The sequence below is a fragment of the Microtus pennsylvanicus genome, chromosome 10 (genome assembly GCF_037038515.1).
Source record: "Microtus pennsylvanicus isolate mMicPen1 chromosome 10, mMicPen1.hap1, whole genome shotgun sequence".
NCBI lineage: Eukaryota > Metazoa > Chordata > Mammalia > Rodentia > Cricetidae > Microtus > Microtus pennsylvanicus.
This window is the reverse complement of record NC_134588.1, coordinates 30,635,155-30,656,668: the sequence shown is the minus strand read 5'-3', so window position 1 is coordinate 30,656,668 and position 21,514 is coordinate 30,635,155. Positions and strand designations below refer to the sequence as shown.

General features: G+C 48.9%; 1 protein-coding gene across 7 annotated transcripts in view; it reads left to right on the top strand.

The window, feature by feature from the left end:
* Positions 1-21,514, top strand: part of Nav1 (neuron navigator 1) — a 253,222-nt gene that overhangs the window by 146,791 nt on the left and 84,917 nt on the right. For all 7 annotated transcript variants that reach the window (XM_075988067.1, XM_075988064.1, XM_075988062.1 and 4 more), the window contains exons 5-6: positions 1,389-1,491; positions 5,488-5,853. In XM_075988067.1, the coding sequence (XP_075844182.1) occupies positions 1,389-1,491; positions 5,488-5,853 (469 nt within the window). The remainder of the gene's footprint in view (positions 1-1,388; positions 1,492-5,487; positions 5,854-21,514) is intronic.

Here is a 21,514-nt window from a genome sequence, read left to right as displayed (position 1 = left end):
GAAATGTTCTCTTTGGCAGCCAAAAGGAGCTTGCTCTCCTGCTGAGTCTGTGGGTGGAGAGAGACTGGGGCTGGGAGTGGGAGTAAGGCTGACTTGCCCAGAAGGCTGCAGGGGTTGAGGGAGGGAGGAGAGGGCTTGTCCCACTGTCGTCTTTCTGTGGCTGATTGCCGAAGGCTGCCTCTTGAGGAAGACTGGGGAAGCTGGGCTCTGTTTGGCGACAGTGACTTTAGATCCCAACGGAAAATATAAAGCAACAAGCAGGACCTTCGTTACGGTGTCCTCCCAGTGCCTGGCACCAAGTTCTGTGGGTGTCTTTGCTGTTTTATTCTTACTCATTTTTGGGTCTGTTTGGGGTTTTTTGTTGTCTTTCTTTTCTGATATAGGGCTCCACTATGTAGCCTTAGCTGGCCTAGGAATTTCTATGGAGACCAGGCTAGCCTCAAATTCAAAGAGATCCACCAGCCTCTGCCTCCTGAGTGCTGGGATCAAAGTTGCGTACCACCACACCTATCCCCAAGTGGGTATTTCATAAAGATTAGTTGGCTAGGTCAGTAGAAGGGAGAGGAAGGTTCTTTGCCTTGCATCATTTGGATGCTATTTCCATCCTAGATGGGAGGAAGGATGGAGCTTTGTTTATAGATAAAGGCTCACATTGGTCCAGGCTCACGTCATCCTGCCCAGAAACCAAGTTGAGCAAAGTGGTCCTTGACCCGTCCAGATTCTGGCCACACCCATGCTTCTTCCTCAGTCAGAATTCCAGCTCTTGAATAGGATCTGAACTGCCCCAGAAAATGGCTGCTCATCTCCAGCTCCCATCAGCCACCTCACCTTCAGGAGGCTTTGTCAGGACTACCTCCTAGGCCGCCACAGAACAACTCCACATGTTCCCAAGCCTTCAGAACACTGACCAGGGACATGTTGATGGACTGAAACCAACCACATGGCAATATTCATACCATGGAAGCAGGCAAACACTGCCCATCAGTGGGTCCCCTCTTCTGAGGGCCCTAAGAACACAGCAGCAGAGTGCTAGCTACCGAGGAGGTTCTAGGGGAATGCTCCATTTTACTCCACCACAGGAAACCTCACCTGTGACCTCTGCCTCTGCTGTGAGAAGAGCCTCCCTAAGCCAGAGGCAGAGGCAGTCATGCCTCTGAGGGTCTGGAGGGAAGGCAGTAGCCCTGTCTGTAGCCCTTGTCAGGCTTGGTGCTTCAGCAGGCCCAGGGAATTTGCGGAGGCCTTTAGAGGACCTGCTCTCTTGGTCATCTTAAGCGGGTGACCGGCCCGAGGCCTGGCTTCAGGAAGATATGGTCTGGTTCCCCTTCCGTGGCCCCCAGGTTCCTCAGGAAGGCCTTCCAATTCACCAGCTCCTCTCTTCTCCTTGCCAGATCCAGAGTCACAGAGAAAGAGGACAGTGCAGAATGTTCTGGATCTTCGACAGAACCTGGAAGAAACCATGTCCAGCCTCCGGGGCTCCCAGGTGACGCACAGGTAAAGACTGAGCTGCCCTTGGTGACATCTTCTCCCTAGGTCTGGAGGGCAAGGCCTCGGGCTCACTCCACACTAGGTGGCCTTGTCCTCTGTGAACACGGGTGTTTGGATCCCCACATTGTCAGCGCTGCGGGGGGGAAAGGGAGCCCAGCACCTCAGCAGAAGCCCCATGCAGTCTTGTCTCTGCTTATGCATGAACATGGGATCTCACTTAACTGTATCACCGTGAAAACTGCTGGGTAGGGGTGGAAGACCAGGTGTTCGGTCTGTCATACCTGGTCTCTCCTTGGGCCTTAGTCTCCTCATCTGTCAAGGTGACATTGTTTACTAAACACCACATCCTTCTGGGATGCTAGGACCTGGGTCCTCTTCAGCCCTCTGCCAGTCTGTGTCTTCTGGCTACTTCTATCACTCCTGAAGGAGGGCTGAGTACCTGGCAGGATCCACCTACTGTCACCCACAAAATCAGCCCCATGGTATCCCTCTTGTCTCCCAACCCTTACAGAAACCCCCAAGCCTCCGGCTACAGGGTATGCCCCTCTCCCACAGCCCTTTCCCCTAGAGCAGTGTTCTGGCCCCAGCCCCTGTGAGTCAGAATTTCCCATTCGGTTCCTCTGGGCTTCCCTGAGCTGCTCAGATGAGATCATACTGTCAGCCCTAAGGGGGACAGAGGGCCCAGCTAAGTCCTGAGGAGGGAGGTGAGCAGGCAGCCCAGGCTGGGAAATCACGAGACATGGACATGGAGGCTAGAAGCCTGGGTATTAGGAACCAAAGCCTCCTCAGTCGAACTGGAGGTGGGTTCCGCTCTGTTGCCTGGTGCTAAAACCTGACTGTAAGGCTGGGGCATAGGGTTAATTGGAAAAGGACTTTCATTAGTTTGGGCATTGTCTGTCAGAGGAATATCAAGACATACTTGCATATCCTCCAATCAGGCATCTTGATCTAGAGGGGAGTACCATGACTGTTGCCAATGCTCGTCTTAGGAGCCTGCATCCATTGGCCGTAGGTCTTCCTGTTGAGGCTTTCCTCCTTCTCTTACCTCCTGCATCCCCACTCATACCTAGGTAAACCAGGCCTTATTCACAGACATCTAAGCTTCTCCCTGACGACGTAAAAGGAGGTGATTGGGGAGTCTGGGGAGAGTGGTCAGGGTGGCTTCAGCAGTCCCAGGACAGTCTCTGTTCCATCCCCCAGGCCCTAAGCAGGAATCAGGTAGAGTGGGGCTCCCACTCAGCTGAATCACCCAGTGGTTTAGCCACCTATAGACAAAATCTTGAACATCCTTTTCTCCACCCCACCCCACCCCCCAGCCAAGGAAGTTTCTGGAACATCTCTCACCCGCCAGCCTTGTGCCAAAGAAGCCAAGAATTGCTGAGTCTCTATGAGAGTTACACCCCAGATGACTCACTGCAGAAGTAGGGCAGAGGCAGCTGCTCTAGGCTCCTGGTGCCCCAGGCCCCGGGGAAGTAGGGAAGACTCTGCTGCCATGAGGAAGGGAAGCCTGAAGCCTTCCCTTAGTGCTGACTACTTGTGACAAGTGCCCTGGGGCCTCTGGCTCCCCTCTCCCTCATGGAAAAGAAAGGACCAAGCAAGAGCCTGTGTCTCCCACTTACCATGGACGAGGGGTCACTTCTCCTGGCCTTTGGTTTATAATTCTGGTTCACACTTGCACAGTCCAAACCCCAGGGTCCTGACTTTTACGGCTCTTTTGCTTTTTAAAGTACTAGCAATCAATATCTCCCTGCACCTTGGAGCGATAATATTCCCTAGGCTAGGAAGGGGACCTAGAGAAGATGCACCTGTTGGACCCACGGGCTGATGGGGGCAGCTGTGTGTTCATACAGTGTGGGGCACCAGCCTTCAGAGGGAACATAGTCTTATCCTCCAGGGCCTCAGGGCCCAAGGGGTAGATCTGCCAAGGTTGCTGTCACCCTGGAATTCACAGGGTAACTTAGACTCGGTTCCTTTTTGGAAACTTGCTTCCTCTATTTCTGTAGGTTATGCTTCCTTCAGCAGGGAGAGTCTGGGGTAGGGACTGGGGCTGGAGAGGAAGCAAAACTGACCTCCCCAGGGAGACCAACCTGGTGCTGGGCCCCAGCTGGAGGTCGGGAGATCAGCTCTGAGCTAGAAACCCTTCCCACTGAGACCTAAAGATGGATTTTGGTGCTTTAAAAAATAGAGCCTCAAAATTGGGGAAGAGGTGTAGGCCAGAGACAGAACTGAGTGAGGAACCCCCACTGCCTCGTGCACTTGTTACCATGGTGGACACCAACTGCCCACACCAGTTCCCTTGGATACCTCAGGCTCTCACCATGGTCTGCCGCTTATCCACCCTCTTCTCCTCCACCGTCATCATCAACAGTCACTTCATGGGCAGCTTGTTTCTGTTAAGCGCTTACTGCACAAGGCTCTGACCTTCCTCTGGGGCCAGACAGCCCCTACTGCATTCAGCACAGCCATCCTGGGGTTGTTCCCTGCTGTGATTCCCTTGTGAAGCGCTAGAATAAGGGTGAGAACTAGGGCTGAGTTACACCATGTCCATGGCTTCCCTGCCATCAGGGGCTTCTCTTTTCCCCCAGGAGAAGGTGTCGAGGTCCACGGTGACTAGAAGCTGATGGGGAACTACAAAGGATGGGCCCAGAGGGAAGGATAGGAGTAGGTCATCTGGGAGTACTCAGGAGGTCACTAAATGCCCAGAGGTCAGCTGCAAGAACCCTATCATGCTGATTTTCAGGACTGGTGACCCTTCCTCTCATTTTGCGAAGGAATAGAAAGAATATTTTCTCAGGCTTAATAAAGACACCATTTTGGAGGGCTTTCTTTTTTCTGAGCAACTTTATAAAAACAACAACAATAATAACAATAATAATAGCAATCAATGCCTGCTTCCCATCTCAGTCCCGAGAGTGGCTGGGAGAGGGATCTGGTCACAGATCAAAGACCTTTCTGCTTTGTTTACCTCATGTCTAGCCATGGGTGGCTTCAGATGACCCAGCTTTGGTGACCCACATACATCATTGATTAAACCCTGTCTGACTTTAGTCAGGCCAAGTGATAGAGAAGGGTCAAAAGTAGCGTGGAATGGCACCATGGCTAGGCTTGGTGAACTTATAAATCACAGCCTGAACCATCCTGCCAGATCTCAGCCATATTTCCTCTCTGGCCCTGTGAGAGAAGGCCCCAGGCTCTCTAGCCTCAGGCCTTCTGGTATTAGCCTGCCTGTAGCTTCCTCGGCCTGGCCTGGTGGCCTGAATGCTTGGGACCCTGGATCTTGCTGTATCTCTTGTCTGTTTTCCTGGGTCCTCTTCTCTACACAGTGAAGGCCGTGTCTGTTCCCTGTTCCTCCACTTCCTCCCCTGGCCTATGGCTAGAACCAATCTTCCTGGGGCCTGCTTCATATCTCAGGTTCCCAAAAGTTTGTCCTGTACCTTCCACATCCAATTTTAGGTTTTCGTAGATCTGGTACCCGGGAGTCAGCTAGTCCTTTGCTCACTGATAGACAGGTGATGGCCACACCCTGGGCAAAGTGAACAGTCAAAGTCTTCTGAGCTCTGGTGATTAGTAGCCTCCACTCTTCACAACCCACCAAGCCTCACTGGCTCTTTCTGATTGGGTGAGCATCTTGTACCTGTCAGGCCCATTCAGATCTGTATGGCTGCAGCCCTCCCAACTCCATAAACATTACATAGGGAAGACATTATCCCATCTCACCAATAACAAAGTAGCAAGATTAATTTATTTCTTTGGGCCATTTGGGACGGCAAAAAATGGCCCAAAAAAGTATTAAACACTAGCCATGCTCACAGTGTAGGCTCTTGGGAGTGTATGGGATTGCTATCTTGGCTACTTAGGGTCATTTTCCCTCGACAGTCTGAGATTACCCGTCACCAAGGAACATACACTTAGAAGCCTCTACAGAGGGGAATCCCAGTGAGGGGACAGGGCACAGACTGGTTGGGCTGAGGACTAATCCTATGCCATCTGCTCTCTCCACAGCTCCCTGGAGATGACTTGTTACGACAGTGACGATGCCAACCCTCGAAGTGTATCCAGCCTCTCCAACCGCTCTTCTCCTCTCTCCTGGCGCTACGGCCAGTCCAGTCCCCGGCTGCAGGCTGGCGATGCACCCTCTGTTGGGGGCAGCTGTCGCTCTGAGGGGCCGCCAGCCTGGTACATGCATGGGGAACGGGCACACTACTCCCACACGATGCCTATGAGGAGCCCTAGCAAGCTCAGCCACATCTCTCGCCTGGAGTTGGTGGAGTCCCTGGACTCCGATGAGGTGGACCTCAAGTCCGGCTACATGAGTGACAGTGACCTCATGGGCAAGACCATGACAGAGGATGATGACATCACGACAGGGTAAGCACGGGGGCCCTTGGACAGCTGGTGCAGGAGGCATGGGAGAATAGCAGGAAGAAATGGTGGCGTGAGATGCCTTAGAAGTGCAGTGGAGCTCAGCGCGGGTTGGCTGAGCTGTGACAGAGGGGTCTGCGGAGGGCTGTCGGGCACACTGTGACTGCCTCTGCAGTCAGATGTGGCTTATTCTACAGGGTATGGTGGGTGGGGCTGCCAGCAGAGGAGTTGATGATCCATAAGGATATGCCCTTATTCTCCTCCCCGAGCCTGTCCTCCAAAAAGCCTGGCCCAAAGAGCCCTGGGAACCTTTTTGAGGCCCAGCTCTTCTGCAAACCGGGATAGACTACAGATTACTTAATTTGCTTCCACATCTGCAAAAGGAAACTGAGAATGTCACCTCCTTCTACCCACTAAGAGTAGAACGGAAGTGCAGGTCAGACGGCGTGGGGGCGGTGGCTCTACTTCCTCTGCCTGGGGTTCCTGGCCTCCTGACCTTGGTCCTTGGTTTATATCCTTGGGTTTCTGCTTCTGCAATCCATCGACTTCTAATGCCACATCCTATCCCCTACCCCAGTCTATTAAACCTATTCCCTGCCCTTGGACGCCCAAGGACCCTCAGCTTGAATTTTCTGCAACAATAGACAGGGTAGACATGGGGAGACAACTTGGACGAACATGGCTATCTTGGAAGTGAAAACAGGACAGGAAGAATTTGAGCTAATGGGGTTTGGGACATTCTGACCAACTTTTTTGAGCCCTGAGGCCAGAAAACTGCATGGTTCTGGAAACTTCTCTAGGGTGTCTCTCAGTAGACTGCCATTTCCATTCTTTCTTCATGGTTTTCTGGGGTCTCCACTCCTGAGACACCCCATAAAGCAGCAGCAGCCCTTCCCATGTGTCTCAGGTACCTAGGATCACACTAGTACAAACGGCCACTCCTAACAAAACTCTGCAGCTTCAAGGGCGTGGAAAAGACTGAGCTGAGTTTCAGGCCATCCACCACTCCCAGCCCGCAGCCCACCCATGGGGATAAACTTGGCAGGGCTGGTCATGGTCTGTCCAGCTGATGAGGCTGCTCTGGAGCAAAACAACTGACGCATGAATGGCTTGTTTACTGCCTGGCAGATCCCAGGGGCAGTCCACCTCATGCTCAGATCCATCAGCCTGGAGCGGGAGCAGAGAGAAGCCGCGCTGTGTTCAGGCTCCAGCTGCTGCTGTGGTCAGAAGCCTCGGGCTGGGAGAAAGGAGAGCCAAGGTGGCAGAGAAGCAGCTCCCAACAGGCCAGATGCCCTGGGAAGTGCCAGTGTGGAAATATCAGGTCCCTGTCTCCTAATGTACCAGCCCATAGGCCAGAGAGAAGCACAAAGCCTATGAGGCTCGGGGTTCAGGACTGTGGCTGCCTCTGTACTCAGGGATTCCAAGACTGACAGGACCCTCACCCTCAAGGAGCCCCCAGATCTAGCAGCATTCTTACAACCCCACTGAAAGTATAGGAAGGCACAGGACTCCTGCAGGAGAAAGCAGTAGGACTTCTAGAATTAACTAGCTGTCTGAGCTTGAGCTACTGAGTTAACCTCTATATTTTAATCTGTCTATCAGCTGAATGCAGATAGCTGTAGGACAATCTGTGGCCTGCTATGAAGATAAAAAGGGTTAATGTATGTAAAAAGGCAGTATAATTCCTGGATCAGTGTAATTGCTCACTGTTTAGCTGTTGGGACTATTAGAGTCCCAGACTGATGGACAGACACGCCCTTGCCCTCAGAGAGTGTATAGTCTACACTGGTCCCCACTCAGAATCAGCAGCAAGGCCAGATCTAGTAGTAGCTGATTAAAACTGGGGACATAGATAATGAGGTGTGGTGCACAGAAGCTAAGGGGACGAGGGGAAAGAAAAGATGTTACCTTTGTCTAGCCCTTAGCTCCCACCTCTTATCCTCTTTTCTCTGGGCAATGTGTGTGCCCTTGGTTGCATTAAGTCAAGACAAAGTCGCGAAGACCTCAGCCTCTCTACTCCCCCACAGCTGGGAGGCCAGGGAAGCCTGGAGTCCTCATGGAGAAGATATGACAAATGGCTGTAATGACAACGTTCACAAAATAGATGGGAGCACGAATTGCAATGCTAGTTTGCAATGTCATTTCATATGTGTCTTTTTTGGCCACTTTTCAATTAGTGGTCACTTTTCCCTAGTTTTAAGTGTTCTTCATCCCCGAGTACCTGTACAGGACCATAAACGTAAGGCCATCCCAAATGTGCTTAGGATGTCAGCATTGGAGGAAATCAGTTCATAAATGTGCTTAGGTTGTGAGCATTGGAGGAAATCAGTTCATAACATACACCGCTGCTCCCAGTTAAATGTTTTCAGATGACACGTTGTGCTTTTATGTTAAAGCATGACAGCCTGGATTCCAGGAAATCCTTAGGTGGCCCAGCAAACCTAAGCTGCCCTTCCTCGGCTTCCATTAGTACTCTCATCCCCTTGTGGTTCTCAGCCAGATTTCCTCATCTATAAAATGAACTGGTTAAGAGTACTGACTGCTCTTCCAGAGGACCTGACCTCGATTCTCAGCACCCACATGGCAGCACACTCCCTATTCTAGGTAACCCACGCATAGGGACTCACGCTACCTCAGTCTTTTTGTGGTGTATGCTACCCAGCATAATATCATCGAAGCTCATCCCTATTATGTCAGAATTTCCTCTTCATGGTTCAGTAGTGTTCACTGGTTGTGTGTGATAAGTACTTTTGGATTCCCGGTAGTAGGTTTCTCCACCAACGCAATAAGCCAGATCAAACCGAATTAATAAAGCCAGGTTTAATCTGAGCAAAGCATTCCCAGGTGACTCTCAAGCCCTGCAGAAGTGAGGCGGGGGAGGGAAGAAGAGAAGTCACACAGACCTGTGGGCTTAGTCTTAGAAGCTCTGGAGGAGGAGCCGCTGCTTGGCAGGCTTTCTGAGGGGCAGAGTTTGGAGAGGGAGGAGGGGGCCTGAAGCAGGGCCTCCAACAGAACATCATATACTATATTTTGTTTGTCCTTTTATCTTTTTAGCCATCTTCTAGGTGCTGAGAATCCTGTTACCGTGAACCTTGATTTTAGTTCTTTAGGATATATACATAGAGAGGAATGGCTGGCCATACAGTGATTCTGTGTGTTCTCTTTTGAGGAACGACTATACTATTTTCCACTGAGACTGGACCATTTTACATCGCCATCAGTTCTAGATTCTCGAAAGCCTTGCTGTTTACTAGTTTCTGGCCTCCTCAGGCACCTGTGTTCAAGTACATGTATAACAGACACACACACACTTACTCAGACACACACTCACACATACACACATACACACACACAATTAAGAATAAAACAAATCATCTTTAGAAGTTACTCTTCAGTCCCAGCCATACTTCTGTGCTTGATATCCATCTTCCTTCACCCCCTCTCCCTCCCACCCCATACATTGTTAGCCTTCTTCCCTCACCCCCTCCCACCCCATACACTGTTAGCCATCTTCCCTATCCCTCCAACCACATACACTGTTAGCCTTCTTCCCTCACCCCCTCCCATCCCATACGCTCCCTAGCTCCAGGAGCTACCTACCACTCTGCGCTCTCCTGGTGAGACCCACTTTTCAGCTTCCACATGTGAGTGGTACAGGACCTAGGAACATGAACAAGTTTCACGAGCCTTCTTGCCTGACTTGTGCAGTTAGCCCAGAATTCTCCATTTTCATCCACGTGTCTGCAAGTGGCAGAATAGCATTGTCTTTATGAGTAAATAACATTCCTTCATGGATGTTTGCCACATTTTCTTTATCATTCATCCATCAGTGGGCATACAGGTTGGTCTGTGCCCTGGTCATTATTAATTGTTCTGCTGTAAGTGTGTGAACGCAGTTGTATCTTCAGTATACCCAGTCATGGCATTGCTGGACCACAGGGCAGGTCTACACCATTTCTAATTGCATGAAGAACTACCATGCTGCTCTCTGATGCCTGCCCTAGTTTTCATTCCCGTCACCATCATGTAAAGGTTTCTCACTCCACAGCCCCAGCCAGTATTTTCTGTTTTCCTCTTTTTAAATAATAGCCTTTCTAATAAAGAGGAGGCAATGTCCCATTATGGTTTTGGTTTGCACTTCCCTAAGGACCAATGGTGTTGAACATCTTTAAGTGATTATTGACCATTTGGAGTTCTTCTTTGTAGAAACGTCTCTTCAAAACCTTTGCCCTTTTAAAAATTGGGTTTTTTGGACCTTGCTATTAGGAGTTCTTTATATGTTCTTGGTAGTAATCTTTTATCACATATATGATTTCTCAAAATTTTCTACCATTCTGTGGGTTGCCCTTCTTTTTATTGATGGTGTCCTTTGATGCACAGACACAAAACTTGTTTGGGCTTTGGTTTGTGGCAAGGCTTATTAAATAATCCAGACTGGCCTCAAACTTAAGATCTGCATGCTTCAGCTGCTCAAGTGCAGGAGCTGTAGGTTTGCTGCACCAAGCCTGGTTCATGGTGTGTGTGTGTGTGTGTGTGTGTGTGTCCGTGCAGCCCACGTGTGTGTGTTGGGGGTTCTCACTATGTTTTTAGTCTGGTTTTGAAGTCCTGGCCTCAAGCAATCCTCTTCCCTTAGCCTCTTTAGAAGCTGGGGCTCCAAGCATGCACCATCTGCTAAAGGTTTTCACTACAGAAAAGTCCAGTTTCTGATTTGATTTTTTTCTCTTTGTTGCCTGTGCTTTGGGTACCACATCCAAGAAGGCACTGATAGACACAATGGTATGTAGCTTTTTCTCCTGTGCTTTCTTTGAAGAGTTTTTATAACTAATTAAAAAAAAAATCTAAGCATCCTAGGTCTGCCCAGACCATCACTGCTGCCCCAGGAAAACACATTTTTCTAAAAGTTCTCCCAACAGTTTAAAGATCTCATCTTGTACAGAAATGTCTATAGTAGCCTGACAGCATCTTTCAGCCTCGGCTTGCACGGGCACAGTGGCAGGGACCTCAGTCCCTTTCACATAGTATTAAGTTCTATGACAAAGTTCTTAATATGCAGCTGCACTCTGCTTCATAACAGCTCCTGATGGTTAATTCAATATTATCATCATCTAGGAAAACTGAAATAAATGGCATTCCTCATTTGAGTATGATAGTAGATAACGAATGATTGCTCAGCTAGTCTACAGGCAAAAAAGAAAAAAATGCCCCCACCTAATGTTAGTACTTTCTAAAATGAATCAGTTTTCCAGACCCCTCATGTCCTGGTGCCCCTCCCATGGAAATTCTCAAGTTGTCAGCAAGCCACTTAAAAGTTGGCACCTATGCTAATCACCTGCTTGACACCAGAAGCAGTCCTGCAGGGAGATATTCAACCCCTAGCACTGCAGGCTGTCACAGATGACAGCTTGGGACATTTTTACCCCTTGAAAAGACAAAAGGAATTTGTTTTTCTAAAAATAGTAGGGTCTGGAATTTAATCTAAGTAAGAAGATAAGGCTCCCAGCCATCTGTCCTCCCCATTCCCAAGCTTCCAGAGACAAGCGGGAAGGAGCTGAGGCCAGAACCAGACTCAGGTGCTGGGGTTGAGATGGAGCATTTCCGAGAGACAGGAATTCAGAGTCTCCCTCACCCTACCCTACCCCCATCCTATCCCGGATGTGGTTCCGACTTGGGTCTCCATGTCTGTCTGTGTTGGGGCTGGTCTGGGTGGGCTGTGTTGGAGCTCTGTGGCAGTAACGGATGGGAAGCCGAAGGCCAAGCCAGCCATAGCCCTGCCAAACCCCACAACTCCAGGGGTGTTGTTCACAATGCAGAGAGGTGTGCCATCTGCAGCATTTGCTGGACTGCCATAGCACAGCCTATGCCAAGGACCACGGAGCAGTAGACAGCATCAGCGGGCTCCATCTTGAGGGAGCTGTGGGTAAACACAGAGGGATTGTGGTGACTGTCTGCCACATCCGTCTCTTCCAGGTGGTGGCCGCACTCTGTGTGTGGCTAGATGTTCCAGCTCCTTGCTTCCTCTCCCATCCCCTCCTTTTTCTCCCTCGCCTGTCCTCTTGAACTGTGCTTGGGGGCTCAGCAACAGATGGGATTTGTTTCCTCTTTGGCTCTAAAGTATCCTGGCGTTGAAAAATGTCAAATAAAATAAACTGTGGGCCCCTGCCTTCTCCCAGACTGGCTCTTTATCCCAGAGGCACTGAACTCAAATCTTAAAGAGACACCTCCAGTCTCATAACACAGCCTCCCACCTCTGCCTCTTAAGAGCTCCGTCCACTGCTCTCCAGCTTAGCCCACACCTGACTGCCAGGCCCGAAGATGCTCATCCAGCTCTGCCAGGGACAAGAGTTCTGCATGGGTACTGGGTTTGCACAGAGAGAGCCTGCTGAGTGTGGTTGGGCAGGGAAGAGATGTCCTGAATCTTCTTCTGCCTTTGCCTTCCGTTTCCTGGCTAGTCTCTAGGCATCCCACTGGTGGGCAGCTAGATCAGGTCTGTCATTGGCTCATAAGAATGAAAGGGGAGAGGGGAAGGAGTTACACATGGGGGGGGGGCAATGTTCAAGTGCAGGAAGAAAAATCAGTATGTCCCCTGAAGGAACTTCAAAGCTAAATAGGAGGTAAGGGGCTAGGGATGTGGCTTACACCCTTGCCTAGTAGGTGTGAGGCCCTGGGTTCTATCTCCAGGTACTCTTCACATCACTGTGGTCAAACACCCGAGAAGCAACTTAAAGGAAGAGGGTTTATCTTGGCTCACCGGTCTATCGTGGCAGGGAGGCAAGGTGACAGGAATGTGAGGCCATTGATCAAACTACAGCCACTGTCAGGAAGCAGAGAGCAGACAGGACGTGGACCAAAGGATAAAACATCAAGCCCTACTCACACTATGACACACTTCCTCCAAGACTCCACCTCCTAAAGGTTCCACAACCTTCCAAATGGTGCTTCCAAGTGTTCAAATGCATGAACCTATGGGGAACATTTCACATTGAAAACTTAATATCCTCTAACTAAATAAATGAATGAATAAATAAATAAAATAAATAAATATTAGATCAGATACTTTCTGGGTCTGCAAGAAATGAAAGGATGTGCAGTTGAAGTAGATAATGGTTGTTGCCTCTTGGGGATAGCACCCAACAATTGCTCTGCAGATTCGTATACACAGCTGTGGCTGATGAGTCTCTGCATGGGAAGAAGCAGTGGGTTAATTGTAGAATCTGGAGTTCAATCCTAAGAATTTGTAGTTTGATGTGTGGTACTAAGCAAGTAATCTAACCTCTCTGAGTCTTAATTTGCTCATTAAAAACAAAACTAAAGCTAGGCATAATGGTGCACACCTTTAATCCCAGTAATTGGGAGGGAGGCAGGAGTAGGTGGATCTCTGTGAGTTCAAGGCCAATCTGATCTACTTAGTGAGTACCAGGCTAGCTAGGGCTACACAGTAAGACCCTGCCTTAAACTAAACAACAAAACACAAATAGATTTTCAGTCAGGCTATTAGTGCACACCTTTAATCCCAGCCCTTGGGAGGCAGAGGCAGGCAGATCTTTGAATCTGACGCCAGCCTGGTCTACAAGGAAAGTTCCAGAATAGCCAGGGCTACACGGAGAAACCCCGTCTTAAGACACAAAAACAAGGGGGCTGGAGAGGTGGATTAGTGGTTAAGAGCACTGGCTGCTCTTTCAAAGGACTTGGGTTCAATTCCCAGCAACCACATGGCAGCTCACAACTGTCTGTAACTCCAGCACCAGGGAAACTGATTCTCTCATACAGGCATACTTGCAGACAAAACACCAATGTATATAAAATAAAATTAATTAATTTAAAAAAACAAACACAAATAATAAAAATAAAATTATTTTTGCCCTGTAGAAAAGATATTAAGAGTACTTTGAAAAGTGTATGGGATATTGGCTTAAAGTATTTATTCCAATCTCAATTTAGCATTCTATTCACTTAGCTAATGATTTTTGTCTTAGTTAGAGGTTGTTACAGTATCAAAATAAAATTCCCTTTCTCCCTCATTCCCTTCTTCCCCTTCCTTCCTTTTATTTTTGAAAAGAATTTAAAGATTTATTTTACTTTATATGTATGAGTAATTTGCCTGTATGTATGCATGTTTGTATATATTTATGTTATGTATGCATGCATGTATGTATGTATTATGTATGTATACATATCTCAAGCATGCCTGATGCTCACAGAGGCCAGAAGAGGGTGTTTGGTCCCCTGGAACTGGAGGCACAAATGGTCATTGTATGTGTTACCGATCGATTGCTGTGATAAAATACTATGACCATGACAATTTATAAGAAAGCATTTAATTTGGGGCTCATGGTTCCAGAGGGTTAGAGTCCATGGAATCCTGGCAGGGAACATGGCCATAGGCGGACAGGCATGGTGCTGGAGCAGTAGCTGAGCTCTCACATCTTGGTCCACAAGCATAAGCTGAGAGAACTAACTGGGAATGGCAACCACACCACACCTCTGTTGACAGAAGTGTCTATCCCACCTGGTCCCACAGCCATTCAGTCCCAAAGAAACACACAGAGACTTGTTGACCTATTAGCTCAGGCTTCTTATTAATTAACTCTTACATCTTACATTAACCCATAATTCTTGTCTGTGTTAGCCACATGGCTTGCATCCTCTGCATCTGGTGACAACTGCAGACTGAACCTTTCCTCTTCCCAGAATTCTCTTATTCAGGTTGCCTTACCTTTATACTTCCTTCCTGGCTACTGGCCAATCAGCCTTTTTTTAAACCAATACAAGTGACAAATCTTTACAGGGTACAAGACTATTGCCCCACAGCACACCTCCTAATCCTTTCCAAACAGTTCCACCAACTGGGAACCAAGTATTCAGATAAATGAACCTAAAGTGGGCATTCTCATCCAAACCACCACAGTTGTGAATCACCATGGAGATGCTGGAAAATGAAGCTGGGTTCTCTGTGAGAGCAACAAGTGGTCTAAACTTCTGATCCATCTCTTCAGTCTCCTCTACCCTGTTTTACAGAGTCGCATTATGTTGCCCTGACTGGCCCCAGTGTATAGTCCAGTCTGCCTTTGAACTCTTTGTATGTGTATGATAAATGTGTGTTTATGTGAGTGTGTGTATACACTCTTTATTTATTTATTTATTTTTTTAGACAAGGTCTCTCCCAAAATTGAAGCTCACTAACTGAGCTAGACTGGAGTCAGTGAGCCCCAGTGCTGGCTTTAAGGATGCTTACTGCCACGCCTGACTTTTTTACATGGATGCTGGAGAGCCAAACCCAAGTCCTCATACTTGAGTGGCGAGAACTTTACCAAACAAGCCATGTATCCTTATACTCTTAATCTTCTGCCTTCCATCACCAAATTCTGAGGTTACAGGGATATCCCACAAACCCAAACTGAAACAGTCACTTAAACTTGGTAGATGATACACTGAATTTCGGCTCTGACTTCTCTTTTGGAGTGGTCTCATTGTTTTTAGTACTATCCTGAGATCCCTTTAGTTCTCCCGGCATTCAGTTAGTTAGACAGGCTTTTGAGAGCAGGCTTATCAACACAGGGATATCACGACTGCCAGAGCAGCAGAGTGGCTAAAAGCACACAGCCAGCCTGCTGGGTTCCATCCTGCCTCTCCCTTGTCCAGCCAGGTGAGGTCAGATGCACGCTCTGTGTCCTCTTTTGGTACCACAGCTGGAAACTGTGGGCGACAGCAGAGAATTAAGTTTGTTGCCGTATCTACTCTGGAAGTATTTACAAGTGTGTGTTTGCCTTTGTGCTGAAAATGATGTTCCTAATCCTCACTGGGAAAAAGAGGAATTTATTTGCTAAGCAATGTGGACTTGTTCTGACCCCTTTCACTTGTGCATGCAATGTTCTCCTCCGCCAAATGGTGCCCACATGTGGCTTGGGATGTGAGTCATGAGTACAGCATGTAGCATGTAGAACTAAGCTAATTGTAGGATGGAGAGATGGTTCCATGGCTGGGTACCTGCCCCTCTTCCAGAAGACCTGAGTTTAGTCCCTAGCATTCACATTAGGGTGGCTTATACAACCACCTATAGCTCCAGCTCCAGGGGCTCTGATCCCTTCTTCTGGCCTCAGAGGGCACTTGTATCACATGTGTACACACACAAACACACACACAAATTACACACACAAACATTCACACATAATTAAAAATAGAAGAAATTTATAAAACAAAGAACTAAGCTAATTGTGCACAGTTCACAGAGGCTGGCCTTTTCCCCATCATGACCTGGCTCATTGTGCTCACTGTCCCAAACTCAAACATCACACAAAGAGTGGTGTGAGCTGGTCTCTTAGCTCCTTGTGTGCTGCTATAACACAATGCCACAAAGAGGTCAGTTATGAAGAACAGAAATTTATTTCTTACATTTCTGGGAGATGGGAGTCCAAGACTGAGGCACCAGTCTGCTTAGGACCTTCTGAGGGGGAAAGGGGAAGACCAGGGGAACGAACATACATGAGAGAGGAGGGCTTAACTCATGCTTTATCTTAAACCTGCCTCCACCATAACCAGCCATGAATCAATGCTGTCGTGGCCTAGTTACACCTTTCCTACATCTTAACACTGTCACTGAAGATTTTCCAGCACACATTCCCCATCTTACATGATCCATTAAACCGTACAGGTGGGCAGCTCCAGGGGGAGCAGATCTGAGGCAGGGATGGCATGGGCCTGAGAAAGAAGGTGGGGTGTGCACAGGTTATTGCCATAGGCACCTGAGGCTTGAAGATTTCTAGGAGGTTAGTGACCCCGCAAGGGTCCAGCAAAGAAGCTTGGTCATTTATCTTTCAGCTCCCGCTCATTATTGAACACAGCAGCTCCTAGTGGCACTGAACGGCACTCTTAGCTTGTTCTGGCTGGGTCACAGACTTAGGTGTCTGTAGGAGATCAGTGAGGGGAGGGGAGGGGAGGGAAAGAAAGGGGAGGGGAGAGACAAAAACACCATGAAAAGAAAGAAAGAAGCAAGAGTGGCAAGGCGTGTGTAGAATCAGATTCTGGGCGTTGGTGTCATGGACGGGGCTAATTTGAGAGAGTCCTTGGCTCTCAAAACTCCATTCGTTCTCAGAACACAATAATGGACCATCCTCTGTCTGCAGAGTTAGTGGGTATCTTGTGCTGTGTCTCTTAAAACCTGGAGTAAGCCAGGTATTCCAGAGGGGCTGCTGGATGTGTGCTAATTACCATGGCAACTGATGCCAACTGAGGAGTGGCCCCTCCTTTGGGTGCCCTAGTAACCTACAATCGAGCTGCTGGGGTTTTCGCTTAGTGTGATGACATGCACTCTGGCTGGCAGTCGGGGAAGACAGGCGTTAAGGGAAGCTGTTGAGATGGGTATGACTTTTCTCTACCAGCCCTGCCCACCTGTCCACCTGTCTCCCTGTCCATTCCTCTCTCCTCTTTCACTGTCAACCCCTCTTTTGTTTCACAACCCATGTTTGGTTATGCACCAGCTGAGCTCGTATGTGCCTGGAAGTTTCATGTAAGCTGATGTCCCCAAAGAAGCACCAGTTTGGAAGTGTGCTAAGCTGGGCAGATACCATCTCCAAGGCTCCAGGAAAGCCATTTACGCTAAAGTATAATCATAATATGAGGCTAGGATTGTTGTTGGAAGGCAACAGAACACAGTAGATATAATATACATGGCATACAGTAGGTGCTCAGTATATGTAAGGTACTTGGTATGTAGTAGGTGCTCAGTACTTGTTTATATTCTCCTTTCTCTTGACTTTCTAGAAACGCAAAGCTATAGAGGCCATCTTTGAAATAGCATTTTCCTGCCTTGGTGGCGATGCTTGATTGCCCTGCTCATCTTTCCCAAATACCCTGTCATCAGGGAGCTTTCCCTAATCTACCTCATTAGCATATGATTGCTATCTGACTCTGGGTTGTTCGGAGCCTCGCGTGTACAATTTGCACTATAGTAAAGAAAGGCCCATCGCACTTTTATGATTCCCTGACAGTTGTAAAGGAGCAGCTTATGAAACACTAACATGGAATTAGCTCATTTACTCCCAACAATATGAATTAGATATTCTTTACCTTGATTTACAAGCTAAGAAATGGAACTCAGCCTAACTCACTTCAAAGCGGCAGAATCCCAGCACAGCCCAGGCCTGACTCCCATCCCAGGCTACCACTGCCGTGCTATGTGGATCTTCTTTCCTAAAACCTGGGAGCATGGCAAAGAAGGGATCACATGCCTTCCACTGGAATAGGAGCTTTGCAAACACAGACACCCTGTCTTCTCCTGTCAACAGCTTGGGCTGCTGAATGCCCAGGGAACCATCGCTAGAGACCCCTGCTGGAATGCCTCTAAGCAACCTCTTCATCTTCCTCACTTTGGAGAGCCACAAAGTGGCCACAGCTGGGAGCTCTGGGCCAACAGCAAATGGGCAACCCAAGCCACTGAATATGTGTCCTTGTTTGACTCTGGCTCAGAGACAGAGCTGTCCCCTGATACTCCTGAGGGGCCAGTTCAGGCCTCTGGGCTATCAGATGTCTCTGGTCAGGCAGCAAAGGGCCATTCACTGCAGCTGAAGAAAGGCCAGCAGCCCAAGTAGGAGGCTTACCCACCAGGCTCTGCAGGAGGATTCCCCAAAGAGGTCTGAAGACAGAATTACTCTTGCTTCACTATCCTGGTGACAATGGAACAAGCACCAGCCGATGCAGGAAAGTCTGGATTTGGAAAGCAAAGTAGAAAAGAGATCCAAAGCATGGCACTATGTCAGAAGTGGATAGACACTCACTGAATATGCAGAGCGGGCTCATGGAGAGAGCAGGCTGGAGAGGGTCCCCGTGGGCATGTGCCGTAGAGTGAGCCGAGATCGGTGCATCCCCAGAAGCTGGAAGGAGAGGTGGACACTGTGGGAAGCCCTTCCGAGCTTGTCTGAGAGGTGGCCAGATGTCGAGGCAGTGCGGGCGAGGTCTCTTGAGGATACACGGCCGCCTATGCACTAGTCTATGTAGGGCAGCCACATAAACAGTGTTGGGAAGGGGGAGGGACTTCCAGGAGGAAGTGAGTGACCTTGCACTTGAGCCAACACAGGGTGAACAGGTGACATCTCCCAGCCTTCATGTCTCCCTTGTCCAGTTTGTATTCAAGGCATCCCCCTTGAGTTCTCCTCCATCTTGTTTGACATCTCCAGCCCTGAGACAGAGCCCTAGCTCTGTCTTGCTCATCCTTGCTGTTCACTCTTTCACACCCCCCCTTCTCACTGCTCACCCCCTCAGTTCCTCCACTGCCTGCCTGACTTCATTCTCGGACACTGTATGTAGTCGGATGACAAGGGGCAGTTCAGGATTGACGCTTTCTACCCACACATGGCCATAGGGCAGCTTGCAGCAGGGATTCCCAGGGCCACTGATGCTCCACTAAATGGTATTAGGTGAGGGACAGGGTTTGTCTGGCTGTCATTTCCCACTCCAAGCCATAACGAGCTTGGGAAGAAGGTCCCAGGGGATAGCCATTGGTTCCAGCCCATGCTGCATGAGCTTTTCCCAGATATCCCGTTTTCTGGAGTTGGCCTGGGCAAAGCACTTCCGTGTGTGCCTCCCGCTCAAAGACTGCCCCATCGCAGTCCGGGAGGCAGCAGCTCTACAGTCTCTTACGCCTCTGTCAGCACCTGTGGGTAGTTTCCTTTCCTTGGGAAGCAGAGTGACATTCTGTAGAACTTTCTAGAGCTTCATTGACTATGATTCAGTTTTCAGTTTGCTGCTCCCTCCCGACCTGGATGCTACCTAGCCTGTTCTTGCTTCCTCTGAAAAGAATGGTGGTGCCAATGCCCACATCGTGGTATTTGTTTCTACATTCAGTATATGCTTTATAGAATACCTACTGGTGGCAGTCCCTGCAGACGCATAAGAAACCATGGATCTTGTTCTTAAACTCGTATAAAATACATAAAAATTAAAATATACCCTTAAATGACGCTGCGCTATGAGGAAAAAACACAATTGAGTGGAGGGCAATGGGTGCAGGCCATTTGAGATGGGGTGGCGGGGAAAGCTTTCTTTGCTCCCGCAAACAGAAGAGCACGTGCAAAGGCCCCCAAGGCAAGAGTAAATATATGTTCAGGGAATCAGAAGGAGGTCAGTGTAGCCGAAGCAAAGTAAACAGAGACAGCGTTCAGAAATGAGGTCAGGAGTTAGCTAGGGGCCAGGTGTGCCACGAGGAGGGCTGTCTCTTGTACGTGAAAGGAGAAACCTCTGGAGAACGTCAGGGAAGGGGCGGTGCACCTTACTGTGTGATCACAGTGACACTGGGGGAACCAGATCGTGGGACAGAAGACCTCGGCAATAATACAGGCAAGGGCAGATGGTCGTCGCCCCTGGTGTAGAGGCCGAAGTATGAGGGCTTTGGGGATCAAATGAGGTGATATATGTACAGTGCCCATAAACACACTCAGACATGTTCATGCTCACACCGCTCCACGCATCTCCCCATCCGACACCCCCAGCTCATCAGGCACCTGCCAGAGCAGCAACCTCCCCCACTGCCCTTTCTTCTCCCTCCCCAGTGTCCTCTGTGTCTTGCTCCCAGGGATGGTAAGGAAGGTCCATGGAGATGCTAGCTCACCACGGAAGATTATTGAGACTCCCTTCTCTGCATTTCCCAACTGCAGGGATGGTGGGAAAGGCGGGTTTTGGCAAAGGTTATATAAATATTTGCTGAGCAATAACACAGCTGGGAGCAGGGCCCCTTCCTTCAGCTGGCGCCTTTGCCACCCTAGAGAAAGCTCAGCTGGGACTAGGGAAGGGCTTTGGAACTCTCCACTATGCATCTGCTGGCTCTCAATGCCCCCATTCAAACTGTTCCACAGACCGGCCTTCCATACCTTCCGTTATGGGCCCTGTGCTGGCCCTATGGAGGGGTCTGGCCAGAAGTGATACCAATGTCTGGAGAAACCCTAATATAGAAATCAAGAAACTTGTGTTTGCATAGGAATGCCACACACATCAATTATTCTTTACGGGTCTTATCTGTAGGAGGGCTGTGGCTGGGCACAATGGCCTTTCAAGTCTTTTCAGTGCTGATCTCTGAGTTGAATCTGGTTCAGGCTCCCTGGTACCACCTCCAGAAAAGGCCTGGATGCTGTCTGGGCCTTGAGGCGAGAAGGAAAACTCATGCCAAGAGCTATGAATGACCTCAGGCATAACCAACAGGTCAGGAGATTCACTCGTGATTCCTGAGCTAGGACTGACCTCATCATGCCAGCACCTGTGGGCAGATTGCCTTAGGCCACTCTTTGAACCCTCCCGGATATGAATGATGTAAAGAAAGTGTAGCGAAAGCTACCTGGGCCTTAGATTGCTAGGCTGTTTAAGACAAGAAACTGGCTGGGCAGTGGTGGTACACGTCTTTAATCCTGGCACTTGGGAGGCAGAGGCAGGTGGATTTCTGTGAGTTTGAGGTCAGCCTGGGCTACATACAGAGCAAGTTCCAGGACTCTAGATATTTCTCTCAATCAAGATTTGAGAGTCTTTGGGAGATCTGGGGTAGGTCTTTGAATTAGGAAAATTTCTTAACAGTTCTACTGCAGTATGGAAACAGGGGTCCCCTTGCTAATTCCCTTTCGCAAATCCTTCCTCTCTCCTTTTCCTAGCCAACCAGAAAAGAATTCATTCTAGTCTGTCTTCCTTTCTT